This window comes from Rhinolophus sinicus, chromosome 15, assembly GCF_057876585.1.
Source record: "Rhinolophus sinicus isolate RSI-liver-muscle chromosome 15, RSI-T2T, whole genome shotgun sequence".
NCBI classification, from domain to species: domain Eukaryota; kingdom Metazoa; phylum Chordata; class Mammalia; order Chiroptera; family Rhinolophidae; genus Rhinolophus; species Rhinolophus sinicus.
In genome coordinates, this window is record NC_142515.1 from 63,675,295 (window position 1) to 63,690,978 (window position 15,684).

Sequence of the window (15,684 nt, forward strand, 5' to 3'; positions counted from 1 at the left end):
CCTCCCAAAAGCAAAAGTCTGAGACCAGATGGCTTCACTAGTGAATTCTACCAAACCTTGAAAGAGGATCTAATACCAATCCTGCACAAACTCTTCCAAAAAATTGAAGAGACAGTACTCCCTAACTCATTTTATGAGGCCAATATTACCCTGATACAAAACCTGGTAGGAAAACACAAAAAAAGAAAAGTACAGACCAATATCTCTGATGAATACAGATGCAAAAATCCTACACAAAATTCTTGCAAATCGAATACAACAATGCATTAAAAAGATTATTCATCACGACCAAGTGGGGTTCATCCCCAGGACACAAGGATGGTTCAACATCCGCAAATCCACCAATGTGATATATCACATAAACAAAATAAAGGACAAAAATCATGTGCATATATCAATTGATGCAGAAAAAGCATTTGACAAGATACAACATCCATTTATGATTAAAACACTTAATAAGATAGGTATAGAAGGAAAATACCTTAACATAATAAAGGCCATATATGACAAGCCCTCTGCTAATCTCATACTTAATGGTGAAAAACTGAAGCCCTCTGCTCTACGTTCAGGAACACGACAGGGATCTCCCCTGTCACCTCTGCTTTTCAACATAGTGTTGAAAGTCCTTGCCAGAGCAATCAGGCCAGAGAAAGAAATAAAAGGCATCCAAATTGTGAATTAAGAAGTTAAATTATCATTCTTTGCAGGTGACATGATGCTATATATAGAAAATCCTAAAGACTCCACCAAAAAGCTATTAGAAACAATCAACGAATACAGTAAAGTTATTGGCTACAAAATCAACGTACAAAAGTCTATTGCATTCCTATATACTAACAATGAAATGTCAGAAAAAGAAATACAAAAAAAAATTCCTTTTGCAATTGCAGCAAAAAGAGTAAAATACCTAGGAATAAACCTAACCAAGGATGTGAAGGACCTATATGCTGAAGACTGTAAGACATTTTTGAAAGGAATTGAAGAAGACACAAAAAAATGGAAAGACATTCCATGCTCATGGATTGGGAGAATCAACATAGTTAAAATGCCCATATTACCCAAAGCAATATACAGATTTAATGCAATCCCCATCAAAATCCCAATGGCATTTTTTAAAGAAATAGAACAAAAAATCATCAGATATGTTTGGAACCACCAAAGACCCCGAATAGCCAAAGCAATCTTAAGAGAAAAGAACAATAATGGAGGTATCACACTCCCTGGCTTTAGCTTGTACTACAGGGCTACAATAATCAAAACAGCATGGTATTGGCAGAAAAACAGACACATAGACCAATGGAATAGAATTGAGAACCCAGAAGTAAAACCACATAAATATGGACAGATAATTTTTGACAAAGAAGTTAAAAACATGCAATGGAGGAAAGACAGCCTCTTCAATAAATGGTGCTGGGAGAATTGGATAGCCACGTGCAAAAGAATGAAACTGGACTGCTATCTGTCACCATGTACCAAAATTAATTCAAAATGGATCAAAGACTTAAGTATAAGACCTGACACAATAAACTGCATAGAAGAAAACATAGGTACTAAACTTATGGACCTTGGGTTCAAAGAGCATTTTATGAATTTGACTCCAAAGGCAAGGGAAGTAAAAGCTGAAATAAGCGAATGGGACTATATGAAACTTAAAAGCTTCTGCACAGCAAAAGAAACCATCGACAAAATAAAGAGGCCACCAACTGAATGGGAGAGGATTTTTGCAAACAGTGCCTCCAATAAGGGGCTAATATCCAAAATATACAAGGAACTCATGAAACTCAACAACAAAAAAACAAACAACCAAATTGAAAAATGGGCAGAGGACCTGAAGAGACATTTCTCCAAAAAGGACATACAAATGGCAAATAGACATATGAAAAAATACTCACCATCACTAATCATCAGAGAAGTGCAAATAAAAACCACAATGAGATATCATCTCACCCCAGTCAGAATGGCTATCATCAACAAGACAAATAGTAACAAGTGTTGGAGAGGCTGTGGAGAAAAAGGAACCCTCATACACTGTTTTGGGAATGCAGACTGGTGCAGCCGTTATGGAAGGCAGTGTGGAGTTTCCTCAAAAAATTACGAATAGAATTACCAGATGACCCAGCAATCCCTCTTCTGGGTATCTACCCAAAAAATCTGAAAACATTTATACATAAAGACACGTGTGCTCCAATGTTCATTGCAGCTTTGTTTACGGTGGCCAAGACATGGAAACAACCAAAATGTCCTTCAATAGATGAATAGATGAAGAAGTTGTGGTATATATACACAATGGAATACTATTTGGTGGTAAGAAAAGATGAAATAGGAACATTTGTGACAACATGGATGGATCTTGAGAGTATGATGCTAAGCGAAATAAGTCAGACAGAAAAAGCAGAGAACCATATGATTTCACTTATATGTGATATATAAACCAAAAACAACAAAAGAACAAGACAAACAAATGAGAAGCAAATACTCATAGGCACAGACTATAGTTTAATGGTTACCAGAAGGTAAGGGGTGTGGGGGGTGGGAGATGAGGGTAAGGGGGATCAAATATATGGTGATGGAAGGAGAACTGACTCTGGGTGGTGAACACACAATGGGATTTATAGATGATGTAATACAGAATTGTACACCTGAAATCTATGTAATTTTACTAACAATTGTCATCCCAATAAAGTGAAAAAAAAGAAAAAAGTATGGACCATGCAAAGGTGGTGGGGAAACAGTCAATAAAAATTATACCTAAGAAACCTCAAACTTTGGATGGACTTACTAAACAAATACTTTAAACCAATTATTGTAAATATGTTCAAAGAACTAAATAAAACCATGGTTAAAGAATTAAAGGATGGTATGATAATGATATCTTACCCATAGAGACTATCAATAAAGAGATAAAAATTGTGGAAAGGAACCAAAATAGAAATTATGGAGCTGAAAAGTACATTAACTGAAATTAAAAGTTCAGTAAAGGGAATTAATAGCAGGTTTGAGCAGGCAGAAGAGAGAATCAGCAAACTTGAAAGATAAATCAATTGAGATTATCAAGTCTGAGGCACAAAAAGAAAAATTAATGAAGAAAAATGAAAAGACCCTAGAGCCCTGTATGACAACACCAAGCATACCAACATATACATAAGAGAAATACTAGAAGGAAAGGAGAGAGAGAGAAAGGGACAGAAAGAATATTTGAAGGAATAATATTTTTAAAATCCCAAATTTGATGCAAAATGTTAATTTATACATCCAAGACACTTAAGAAAATCTTAGAAGGATAAACTCAAATATATCTATACCCAGACACAACAAAATCAAACTGTCAAGAGATAAAGTCAATAGAAGAATTTTGAAAGCAATAAGAGAGAAGCAAGTCATCACCTAAAGTATATCTTCAATAAGATTAATAGTTAATATTTTATCAGAAACCATGTAGGCCAGAAGGCAGTTGTATGACATACTCAAAGTCCTGAAAGACTGTCAACCATGAATTCTATATCCAGAAAGAGTATCCCTCAGAACTGAAGAAAAAATTTATTAAGACATTCCCAGATAAATGAAACAGAGAATTTATCACCAGCAGACCTGACCTACAAGAAATACTAAAGGGAGTTCTTCATCTTGAAATAGAAGGACACTAGACAATAACTCAAATACATATATAAAAAAAATAAAGGAAGTGAATAATGATAAGGAAATGGAGATGGTGAGGATGGGTAACAAAAATTCTGATTGTGAAAAAGAGAATAATAGTTCCTGGAGGAGATGTGAGGTTAAGGAAATGTTATGGCATTCTTTTTAAATTTTTAGTAAGCATATTTAAGAGACAGTCGGAAAAAGAAGTTGGATGTACAAGAGAAGGATTAATAAATTCTTAAGAAAGCTGGAATCCAAAACAAAGGTAGAGGGTTAGCTTTTTGTAAGAGGTAGGACAGCTTCTTGACTTAAATAGGAGGAAAGGAGGTCAGGGAGTGGCAAATGAAGGTAAGTTTATATGTGTTTTCAGGAAGATGTAGGAGCTCCTAATTGGCTTGTATTTTTCTCTGTAAAGTAGGAGGTATGGTCAACTGCTGAGAGTGGACAGTAGGAGAGGGTCAGAGTTGAGGAGAGTGCAGGAAATGTGAAAGTCATATGGAACAATTATGTATGAGCTGTCCAGAAAAACATATCTAGGTGTTCTGGCAATACTCAGTGTCCATCTGAGATTGGTGACCAAAAATTATTGCATAATCAATTTTCCCCCTTGTGTAATGTTCTCCAGGACCTCTGGTGTTGGCATAAACACAGAAAATATTTGAGTTTTCTCAGAGTGCTGTGAAAAGACAGAAGTACACATAATTGAAAAACATAACAAGAGATATTGGCCATAGTGCTATTGAAATGATGACCCACTAAATCTAAGCTGGATCAGAGTGTGGCAAAAGACAGAAGAGTATTGATAGATTAACAACTGAAACAAGTGAAGGGGTGAGGGTCCTGGAAGTACCAATAAGATGGAAGAATAGTAGGAAGTAGGTAAAGAACCAGCAAAGTGAGGGTGTGGCTTTCACCAACTGGGTTATTTGAATGAATAATTTTGAAAATAGAGCAGTTATAGATACTGCCAGGGTTAAGGTGTGTCTGTGAGAGTGGGTGACTTCAGGTAGAATGGAAGCAAAAGTCATTGCAGAAGTGAAGCTTAAGAAACTGAGAGGTGAAAGACTGAAATCACTAAGGATGGTCATAGCAAATCTTGGGCTCTGCTCAGCAGAGACAGGTACCATCTTTCAGGTAAATGGCGCATCTAAACACTACGTTTTCTCTTGCTCTTGTACATACTGCCAACCTGGGTGCTTTAGTCTCAGCCAGCACCATCCATCTGGGCTGTGTCCATGAAGGATGGATCATATTTGGACTCCTAGGCTACATTCTTTCTGTTTCCTGTTAGATGTCACCTTTAGTTAGGGGCAGATGTTGCTGGCTCCCAGTGGGAGCTCTGTTCCTGAGAAGGGTGGCGCTTAGGTCCCACTTAGAGGCTGCAAACTCAGAGCAAGGCTCTGTGGCTAAGTCTGGAACACCTCCTGCCTTCCTACCTGGGGACAGAGAGCCTGCATGTGGTCAAAATATCCCTCAAGGGCATCACATGTGCCCCTGAGGTGCATGGATGAAATGCCCTTGCCCACTGTATGGCCTAGACTGAACAGAGGGGCCCGTCAGGAGAGCTCACATTGCCTGGGACTGAGCTGCACCTCAAAGGCAGGTTCTGTCCTCTCCCTTCCAGGGATGAGTTAGAAAGAGACCCAGACCCGGATGTCAGTAATTTCTAAGTGAAGTGAGATCTGCTCAGAGGGACTAGCTGTCCCCTGTGGAGTTCTGAGGCCTAAAAGTTGGGGGCTAGGATAGTAGTTTAAAAAGCACCTGTGAGCCTGTCATCCCAGAAGTGGAGTACTCATACCTGCCAGCAAACGGTGGTGCATGGGCAGAGACAACGAGCAGAAAATCCCAAGCCATGCCCGGTACTTAGTGGGTATCCAGTGTACTCACCGTAGTTAATACTACATGGAGATCAGCCACGGACACAGCTCATCTGCACATAAACCCACAGAGGTGCAATTACTGTCCCTATTTTGCAGATGGAGAAAGTGAAGAACAGAGATATTAAGGAATGTAAATGGCAGTGCTGGGGTCCAATCCTCTCCAGAGCATGTTCTCTTAACTGCAACACTTAGTGTCTGAGCCCCTGACGTTCTCTGGTCAGAATCAGCTCTCCCCTCTTCCTATGTCAGATCTCAGCAGGGCCCCAAGACTTCATTTTCAGTCTGGTCTCTTCCATTTAGCTATCACTCCCCACACCTGCATGACATAGATATTGGGATCCTCATGGTTATTTTGTGGAGGGATGAGCTGGGTTGGTGGGAATGGTCAGTTGTGTTTTGCCACTAGCTGGAGGCAGGAATTGGGTGGTCCTTGGGTGGCCTGCACAGCTGCCCCGTCGGAGCTCACCAAGCACAGGGAAACGTCCCCCGTGTCCTGTGCAGAGCCGCATCCTGAACCACGGGCCTCTCCTGGTCTGTGCAGCGAGGACACACGTCTCCGAGAGGCCTGCACTTTTCATGCTCTTTGGATTTTTTTTCCAGGCTTTGGAATGTGACTTTGTCAGTGCCAACCTCCACCACTGGATAGACCTCATTTTTGGGTACAAGCAGCAGGGACCGGCCGCAGTGGAGGCTGTGAATACCTTCCACCCCTACTTCTATGGCGACAAAATAGACCTCAGCAGTATCGGTGACCCCCTGATCAGAAACACCATCCTGGGGTTTGTCAGCAACTTTGGACAGGTGCCCAAACAGGTACAGCGTGCCACGTCCTTTGTCTTCCTTTCTCAACACAGTGTATGCAGTGTGAGCTTGGGAGGGAGAGAGTGAGGACATATGTCCTGGGATGGGAGCAAGAAAGAGGGCTAGAGAGGCCAAATCATCTCTGATCATCTTCCTGTGCCTTCAATGTCAAGGCTTCACCCTCACGTGATGCTGATGATGACACCGGTGGTGAAGACGCCATTAATGATAAGGATGAAGGCCGCATTCATCTGTGATGTATATGATAGACACTGTGATAATTCACAGGACTTAGTTCTTTACATGTATCTACACTCTAGGGTTGTTGTGAAGGTCCGATGAGTTAAGACATCAGGGCTCAGAAGTGCCTGAAATATGATTAGCACTCAACAAATGTTAGTTAGCAGTGTGATTACTTCACTGAGCCCTCTTATAAGCTCTGTGTACAGGAATTATTCTTTTACAGATGAGGAAACGGAGGCTCAGAGTGGCTACATGAATAGTTTGCCTACTATTGCAGCATTAGCAGGTGAGAGGCAGAGCTCTAGCTCCATCTGGACGGCTCTACAGCCCGTGTCACATTGTCACCGCGCTGAGGGCATCTCAGTCCTGCCTCCTGGCCCCGGTGAAATGGCAGGGATCGCACATGAGCCTTTTTCTCCGTTGGCTCCATCCGCCACCAGGATAGTCAGGTGGCACACCCTGACGAATGGTGTGCAGAGTTTGCTGTTTATTAATTGAGTGTAGCTCTCTTGATCTCACACTTCAGTTCAATGTAGAGAAGTTTTGCCCCTGAGCAGCCATCTGGGGTCCCGGCCTGGCAGTCAGGAGTCACCCTGGGAAAGGAGTGCAGAAGCCCAGCCAGTTCCAGAACCACCCTGGGCAATGGCCCTCCCCACATGTCACCGTGAGGACTGGACAGGCTCATCTCGGTCAGTGCAAAACTAGCAACATCTTTTCTGCCTGGTCTTACGTGGCAGGCTCGTGTTTGCCCAGCTCCCAGTAAGGGAAATGTGAAAAGGCCTGACGGGGACTGGAAAAATGGATGGCACCTCCAAATGTGGGTTTGCCCAGGGAAGGCTTTGTAGAAAGGAGAGAATTTTAGGAAAGAAGCTTGAGTATCCTAATGGTCTCATTTCTTTCATTAAAAAAAAAAATAATAATAATAATACAAATAAAGCACTTAAATACTTCAGAAGAGCAGCCGACACCTTCCGGCTGTGTCCTGTGTTATACACTCACAGTCCTTGCCCACTGCAAAAATGTTTTTACATCTGTGTGATTGTGGAGCACACACAATTTTAGATTCTGATTTTACTTCATGATGTTTTGTGTGAGCTTTGAAAAACATTTCTAAATAATTATCAGAATTAGAATTCTTCATGCAGTCCCAGCCTGAAGATAAGATTAAAATGTTTCAGGGCTGTGCACTGTCCCATCAAAACTGTTCCCGATGGAGTGTAACAGGGACCCGGGGCTTCAGCATTCTGCTGTGGGGAAAGAATGGTACTTATTTAATGTTCGTTCTGACTTCTGTTTCCAACGATCACCCACCCATCTTTACTCGATGGTTCAGCATCTGATGGAGAGCTGCAACAGCCAAGGCTGCTCTGACTCCCCCAGCTGCCTGCTGACCTTCCACCTCCCCACCCGCTCAGGGTACCCAGAAATATGCCCCCTGGCTGGAGAAAGAAGCCCAGCATGGGACAGTCAGGAGGGCTGGGGATGGTGGAGGGCTGGAGCTGGCCTCTGGCTCAGCAGCAAGGAGTCCACGTGGCTTTGCACTTCATGCTTTGCCCAGCTATGCAAAAAGTTTGGTGTTAGGGACAATTTGACACTAGAGATCTAAGAAAAATGAAAATAAGAAAGGCTACTGCTAATGGGGTTTGCCCACGCTCTTCAGAATATTTAAATGGATGCTATTAGAGAATTCTTTGCAGGATGTGCCTGCAGAGAGTGTAAAGAAAATGGAAAACACGAACAATAGCTTAAGCAAATGAAGAGAGACATGTGATCTGGGTTGGGGAGATGGCCATTCCGACCCCATGATATGAGAGACAGCTCTTGAGGTCATCCTTTCTCCATGCAACTTGGTGAAGAAGACAAATTTGGCAGCCAGGAAGGGTATGACTGCCAGTCCTGCACTGTGACGCTGAGAAAGTAGCCGCCCCTCTCTGAGCCCTAAGCCCCTTACCTGTAACATCTGAGGGTTGAACTAGATGGTTTTGTTTATGCTGATTATGCTCACCTAGGTCAGGAGCAAGCCCAGCTGGGCATGACCGAGAGCAGAGGGGCAGCTGAGACTTGCATGGGGACGACTCCTCTGGCCGTCTGCCCCTAATGACCTGTGCAGTGTGTGTCTGTCCCCTCTCCTCTCCAGCTCTTTACTAAACCTCACCCGGCCAGGACCACTGCAGGGAAGCCTTCCTCTGGAAAGGATGTCTCCGCACCTGCGAGCCTGCCCGGCCACCCACAGCCCTTTTCCCACAGCCTGCAGTCCTTGCGGCCCTCGCACGTCACAGTCAAAGGTGAATACCTTGCCGTTCTTAGCTTCGTTCCCTGTCCCACAGTTGTCCCTTCAGTGACTGGTGTTCCTCTGGAGCTTCAAGGGCATAGACTTCGGCAGGGGCTTGGTGTCTGACTGTGTCGCAAGTCACAGCAGGAATCTGGGGAGCCCCCTGCTCTGTCCAGACCACTTTCCAAGGAGTCAAGTGTCTAGGACGACCTCTGTCAGCTCCTGACTGCTGAAAACCCACCTGTCTGTGTGTCTGTCTGAGACACACACCTCTTCTCTTTCATGTGCACACACACGCACACACACCCCTCTCTTTGTCTTTCTCTCTCTCCACACACACACACACACACACACACACACACACACACACACACACACCTCTTCTCACCTCCAAAGCCTAATAGGAAAGTCCCAGGTTTCCCAAGGGAGGGTTTCAGCCTCCTGTCCTTGGTACCTGATGCCACTGTTGCCCCTGAGCTCCTGGGTGGGCCTGTAGCCAGTGGCCGAGAGCATGTCCCCTGGGCAGATGGCCTGGGTGTGAGTTCCAGTCCTGACACTTCCTAGAGAAGCTGTGTGTGTGAATTCTGATGTCTGTGCCACCCTGGGGCATGCACTGCTTTTGGGAAATCCCACTGCATGGAACATTCTGATCCCAAGGAATATAACATCAGATTTGTTGCAGTCTTTTCCCTTTGAAGTTCAAGAATAGTGTCCTTGGCACACCCAGTCCTGTTAGATATGGTGCCTGGGAGGGGCTGGGAGGACAGAGCTCTCCAAGGCTCCTATGGTTTTGTGCCCTACAAGCCTCCACTCCTCCTCCCCTGCCACGAGCCCTTAAGAGACACAGAAAACCTGCATGGCCACACACTGAATGTATGTGCTAAGTTAGGGGAAGAACTGAGGGCCAGGGGACCAGCGCAGGGCCAGGGTCTAACGCGGCCCCTGGAGTGAGGCCTGGGTGAGAGGTGCCGGGGCGAGCAGCCCCTGCCTGTGTTTTGCCAAGTCTGACTTGCCTGCCCCTAGCTCCGCCTGGGCCCAGATAAAGTGGGTGCTGTGCTTTGCCATGTGAGCTCCACCATACTGACTGGGGAGCAGATATGTACCTTTTCTCTCTAGGCTCAGAGTCCCCCAAAGGTGCCATCGGCCACATCGTCCCCACTGAGAAGACCATCTTGGCGGTGGAGAAGAATAAGGTGCTGCTGCCTCCTCTCTGGAACAGGACCTTCAGCTGGGGCTTTGATGACTTCAGCTGCTGCCTGGGCAACTACGGCTCTGATAAGGTGAGCAGGCCCGGGGAGCAGGCTCAGCACAGGGCCTCAGCTTCTCTCACTTGGGGCAGAGGTGGGCCAGAGATGGGTGAGCCCAGGGCAGGCACAGCCGCCCATGGCCCACGTCCCCCACGTGTCTGTGCCCTAGCCCGGGCGTGAGAGGGTTTGTATGACTGTGCCAAGAGACCTCGTGGGCCAAGCCTCTAACCACTTTCCAAGGAGTCAAGTTAGTAATTTAGCAGTGCATGATGTCACCACCACAGTGGTCTCTGCACTGAGCCCACTCAGATTCTCAGTCTGGGTGCGAAGTCCTGGGTGGGTGGGGGTTGCTTCTCCAGCCCTGGTCGTGGCTTAGTCTCAGAGAACACATACTGAGTATTCAACGGTGCCAGAAGCAAGCCATGTGGTTACTCGTCCTGTACCCCTGCTTTCAGCCATCCAGCTCTCTCACCTTCTGGATGTGGCCCTGGCCGCCTCCCTGCCTCCCTTCCTACCTTTGCTCCCCTCCCACTAACCCTTCACCCCATCCTATAGCGTGGCATGAATCCACTGCCCATCATGCTCTCATTGTGCTCACAGGAGTTTCACAGGGTCCCCATAACTGCTTGCTCGCTTGTTTCTCCCCATCTGTTAGAGTATGAGCTCCTTGGGGACAGGCCTGGGGTGACCTGGATTTTGTCACTAGGGCCAGGCTCCTGAACAAGTGACATGTTCACAGTTCATGGGCAGGCAGCGGCATCCGGACCTGCCTGTGTCCCTCTGTCATGCTGGCCTGGGCTCCCAGCCCTGTGCTGGCTTTGGTACCCACGCTCATCCTACTTATCTTACACAGGTCCTGATGACATTTGAGAACCTGGCTGCCTGGGGACACTGTCTGTGTGCTGTGTGCCCATCCCCCACAACAATAGTCACCTCTGGCTCCAGCGCCGTCGTGTGTGTATGGGAGCTCAGCATGGCTAAGGGCCGCCCAAGAGGCCTGCACCTCAAGGAGGTATGGTGCGTCCAGCAGCCGGGTGGCTTGGGTAGGTGTGGTACATCGGGCAGGTACAGTGTCCTAGCATGCCCCACCTCTCTGACCTCAAGACAGAGAACATAGTGAGGCACTGAGGGTGGCATATGGCTCTGTGTCATTCAGAGCACCATTTCATGCCCACAGGTGGCTTTAACAAGTGTACAGAGCAGGTACCTCCGTGGGGACCCACACATCAGTGATGTCACTTCCACATCAGTGCCAGTGACGCTGGTTTCCTGGAACTAGAGAACATGTTTGAGTATTTGCCATGGACACTTTTATGTGGATGGCCTCCCTTTACCTTCTCAACAGCCCTATAAAATAGGGACTGTTATCATCCCTACTTTATTGGAGAGATAAAAGGTGCAAGGAAGTTAGTTAAATGATTCATTCCAAATCACACAGCCAGGAGATGAAAGACAGTTTCAGAGCAGGAGAGGTTGTGCAGGAGCAGAGCGAAGCTGGGGCGGGCAGATGCCGCCGCTGGTCCCGCCTCGCTGCTGCTCGTGGTGACAAACGGGGCTAGTCACTGTTTACTGAAGACTCTGCACTTAATCTAATCTTGTAAAGCAGATATTATTAGCCCCCTTTCAGAACGGAGGCTCCGAAATATCGAGTTCGCATTTTAATCTAGGTTTGTCTAACTTTAAACCCCATGCTTTCTCCCTATGCACCCCTGAACTTGCCCAAGAATATCATGAGGGGACACTTCCAACTCTAAATGCAATTTCTTTTTACATCTGTTTTGTAGTTAGTCATATAACCCCAAAATAACAAGAAACAAAATTAGTCATATAAAACTCACCACCGACCAGATTTCCAAAACTGAACCTATTTCACTGGAACCGATACCGGGTTTCTCTGGGTGTTTCCCAGCCACCCCAGCACACATGTGGTGTGCAGTGGCACTCGTAAACATAAGGGAGCTGATTAGTTCTGCAGAGGTGGTGGCACTTGTGGGGAGGCAGCTGTGTAGGTCAAGTGCAGTCTGTCTTCCCCAGACTCTCAGAGAAGTCCTCCAAAGCCAGGCTTGGAGCTCCTGCCTCGCCATGTTGCTCCTGTCCATCAATTGCTGTGTCAGGGGGCTGGGTTTTTATTTTGGACCTGAGTGAAGAGACTGCTTTATTCTGTAGGGTGCCCCGCTTTCCCAGGGTTCACTCTGGGGATAGTGCGAGGTCCAGCCTGACGCCAAAACCAGACTTTGTGAGCTGGAGAAAGGGCCCTCCCACTGCTGCTCCAAGGTTCTGTTCAGTAGTGGTGATGCTTCATCAAAGCCTCGTACTGACGGCATACAAATTCAATTTATCATCTCTCCATGCTCCAAATCAAGAGGAAAAGGAATGGAGATTCCACATGCTCTTATACCCTAGGCAAAATAAAAACCTTTATCATTTACCTACAGAGGCTGACATGGCTTGGGGGATCCCCCAGACCACCAGCTGCTCAGTGAGGAGGGCCTGTCCCCAACTTGTAGACAGATAAGTCATCATTAAATAGCTTCATAAACAGTTTTTGAAAGTATTTTATTTTAAAAGATATTACAACATTAAAGATAAATTTCAAACTCACTTCAAATTCACTCTATAATCCCTATGAAAGTTTTCATTGTTTCATATTAACACCCCAGACATACATGTTTATGCCATTCTGATCGTCGTGTAGATATGTTTATTCTTTCACCAGCCTATCAAATTGTTTCTGCTTTTCTACATTCTCTATAATTTACATTTAAATTGTTCTATATTATTTCATTTCCATAAAATCACATTTCAATTGTTTTATTATGTCAGCGCAGTTTCATAAACTGTTTCTTCAAAAACTAAACAATTATATTGCTTCCAAGTTTTAACTATTTTAAATAGTGCAGTGGAAAACATCCTATATAGATTGCTGCTTGCTTCTGATTAGTTGTTTCCCTAAAATAAAGTTTAAGAAGTAGAATTATGGAGTGGTGACATAATGCTTTCTATAATGGCTCTATCGCTTTATGGTGCCACCATCACTTCATTGGGAGGACCCATCTCACCACACCATATCCAACATGAAGAATTATTTTCAGAGGTTTTTATTTTATTTTTGCTACTTTAGTTGGGTATAAGATGATATAATGAAGTTATTTTTGCTGGCCACATAGAGAGGTATTATTCTGAGAAACAAAAGAGCTGGTTAAGAAGACATTTGAAACTGCTGTCCCCCTTGTCTGATTTCCCAGGCCTTTCAGATGCTGACTGCCCCCTGGTGCTTTAGTTTAGGCCACAAGCACCTGATGCCCAGGGCTGCAGACTGGTCCTCTGGTCCCCAGTGCTTCCCCTGCAGGGAGTAGCAGACATAGCTCCATTAACGGACAGGAGGCACAGGTGCTGGAACTCGGAGCTTCTTTCTCTGAACCCCCAGCCCTGACTCCCAGGCCCCTCGCCTGCATTCTTGGGAGTCACCATGTGCCCTGTGGTTAGAGCCTTAGTCATCAGACAGTTCATTCTGGGAAGAAATGAGAAAGCTCGTGTCGAATCTTCTGCTTTCCTCTATTCGTTTAGACAGTTTCCATTCGCCCAAGATGACCTGAATCTTCCTTCGTGGGTTACACCCAGAACCATGCCAGCACCATCTGGTTGTTGCCACGTTAGGTTCCACTGAGGACACTGAGGACAAACGGGAATCTGAAGCAGAACTTTTCATTGCTGTGATTAGGCAAAGTGACCGTTTTGACAAATGACGCCCAGCCTCAGTGACCCAAGTTAGTGAGCAGTAGTCTGTCCTGAAGGTAGAGGTTTACCATTAGGTAGGTGAGCCAGGCTGCTCATCATCAGGACCCTTCTCTGGCTGATTCCAGGGGCGAAAGGCACCTGTGTGTACAGTAGCTCTCAGATCAGGCTTACCGGGAGCCTCTGGGACTGTTATGATGGAAACCACACCGTTGCCAGTAGCATTTGGCCAAGCAGGCTGTCCCAGCCCCTCAGGAATGTGTCCCCAGGAAGCAAGGCCTCTGACCAGATGTGGACACATAATCATCCATGCTCTGGGCCAGACCCTGCACAGGCCAACTTGAGGGCCAAGACTTAGGCCTGAGTCACCCGCTGCCACATGGCCAGATTGGCTGTGAACCCAGACCCCCCAGATTTGAAAAGTTACATCCTTTTAACTATGACGTGACCTCCCTGCTGTCTTCCCAGTTTAGATTCCAGGGAGGGGCATGTATATGTCTGAGGTTCCCTTAGTGTGATGCCCAAACTTGAGTGTGCATGAAAATTCCCTGGAGGGTTTGTGGAAACCCAGGTTCAGGGTCCCCTCCCCCAGAGTTTCTGATTCAGTAAGTCTGGGATAGGGCCCAAGAATTTGCATTTCTAACAAGTTCCTAGATGATGATTGTGTGGCAGGTTGGGACTCCACACATTGTAAATCAGCGCCCTTGCATATTAATAGTAGTGTTTGCTATTTCGGGATGAGAGACAAATACAGGGGGTACAGAGTACAAGAGCGCTGCTGTTCACTGCCTGGTTATGATAAAAGGACACTGGTTCTCCCCAGCTCGGCCTCAATCCTGGAGACAGATGAAATTGAAAGGCAGCCATGGGTGCGCGCGCACACACACACACACACACCACAGGATTTAAAATCACCGATCACTCCAAACCTGTTTGCTCATCTGGGGCCCAACAGTAAAAGGGAGGGCAGATTATCTCACCAAGTAGCTGTATTGATGATCCTGCTCAGAAATTCTGTGTCTGTCTCCCATCCCCAGGCCTTGTATGGACACACACAGGCTGTCACATGCCTGGCAGCATCAGTGACCTTCAGCCTCCTGGTGAGTGGCTCCCAAGACTGCACCTGCATCCTGTGGGACCTGGACCTCCTCACCTACGTGGCTCGCCTGCCTGCCCACCGGGAGGGTGTATCTGCCATTGCCATCAGTGACATCTCGGTGAGGCCCCTCTTTCTCAATGTCTGCATCCTCCACATGTCTGTGAGCCTGGGTAATGGCATGGTGTCTGTAGAGGAAAGCCATGGGTAGAGAGATGCTGACCATCCCAGAATGCTGAGAGGGCCCCAAATATGTGGAACATTCTCTACACAGGCAGAGTGGAGCCATTAATACATGCAGCATCTGGGTCTAGATTTTATTTTTTGCTTCCTTCGTTTTTCTCCTTCAGGGTGGTGAGAGTAGTGGGAGATTTATGTTCTGGCATGGGCACCAGAGAGTTGGGACAAGAAGTTGGCTTTGGTGAGGGATCTACTGGGCTTAACTAATTCAGCTTGTTGACTGCAAATCAGTGTTGACTCAGTAGGTACCTCTGCTCTCCATGACAGGAAGTGCTTCCACTTGTCCCTCCATGATGGCTATCAAAGTTGAGCTTATCAGGAGTGTGTGTGTGTGTGTGTGTGTGTGTGTGTGTGTGGTGTCTATGAGAGATAGAGTTAAAGAAATACACATGTAAATCTTAGCGTGGAGTTTCTCCCAGTCTGGAATCAGCATCATCGGGCATGGGGTCCCCTGAGGATGCAGAGGCTCTGCCTTTGCTCATAGAAAACTCCAGGGGCCCAGGGTATGGACAGAATGGGAAAGGGGATCAT

General features: G+C 46.0%; 1 protein-coding gene across 4 annotated transcripts in view; it reads left to right on the plus strand.

Annotated features, from left to right (window-relative positions):
- Positions 1 to 15,684, plus strand: part of WDFY4 (WDFY family member 4) — a 324,321-nt gene that overhangs the window by 299,990 nt on the left and 8,647 nt on the right. For 3 of the 4 annotated variants that reach the window (XM_074337248.2, XM_019730128.3, XM_074337249.2), the window contains 5 exons: positions 6,120 to 6,332; positions 8,701 to 8,848; positions 9,931 to 10,115; positions 10,936 to 11,094; positions 14,855 to 15,034. In XM_074337248.2, the coding sequence (XP_074193349.2) occupies positions 6,120 to 6,332; positions 8,701 to 8,848; positions 9,931 to 10,115; positions 10,936 to 11,094; positions 14,855 to 15,034 (885 nt within the window). The remainder of the gene's footprint in view (positions 1 to 6,119; positions 6,333 to 8,700; positions 8,849 to 9,930; positions 10,116 to 10,935; positions 11,095 to 14,854; positions 15,035 to 15,684) is intronic. The other variant, XM_074337250.2, reaches the window with a different exon arrangement.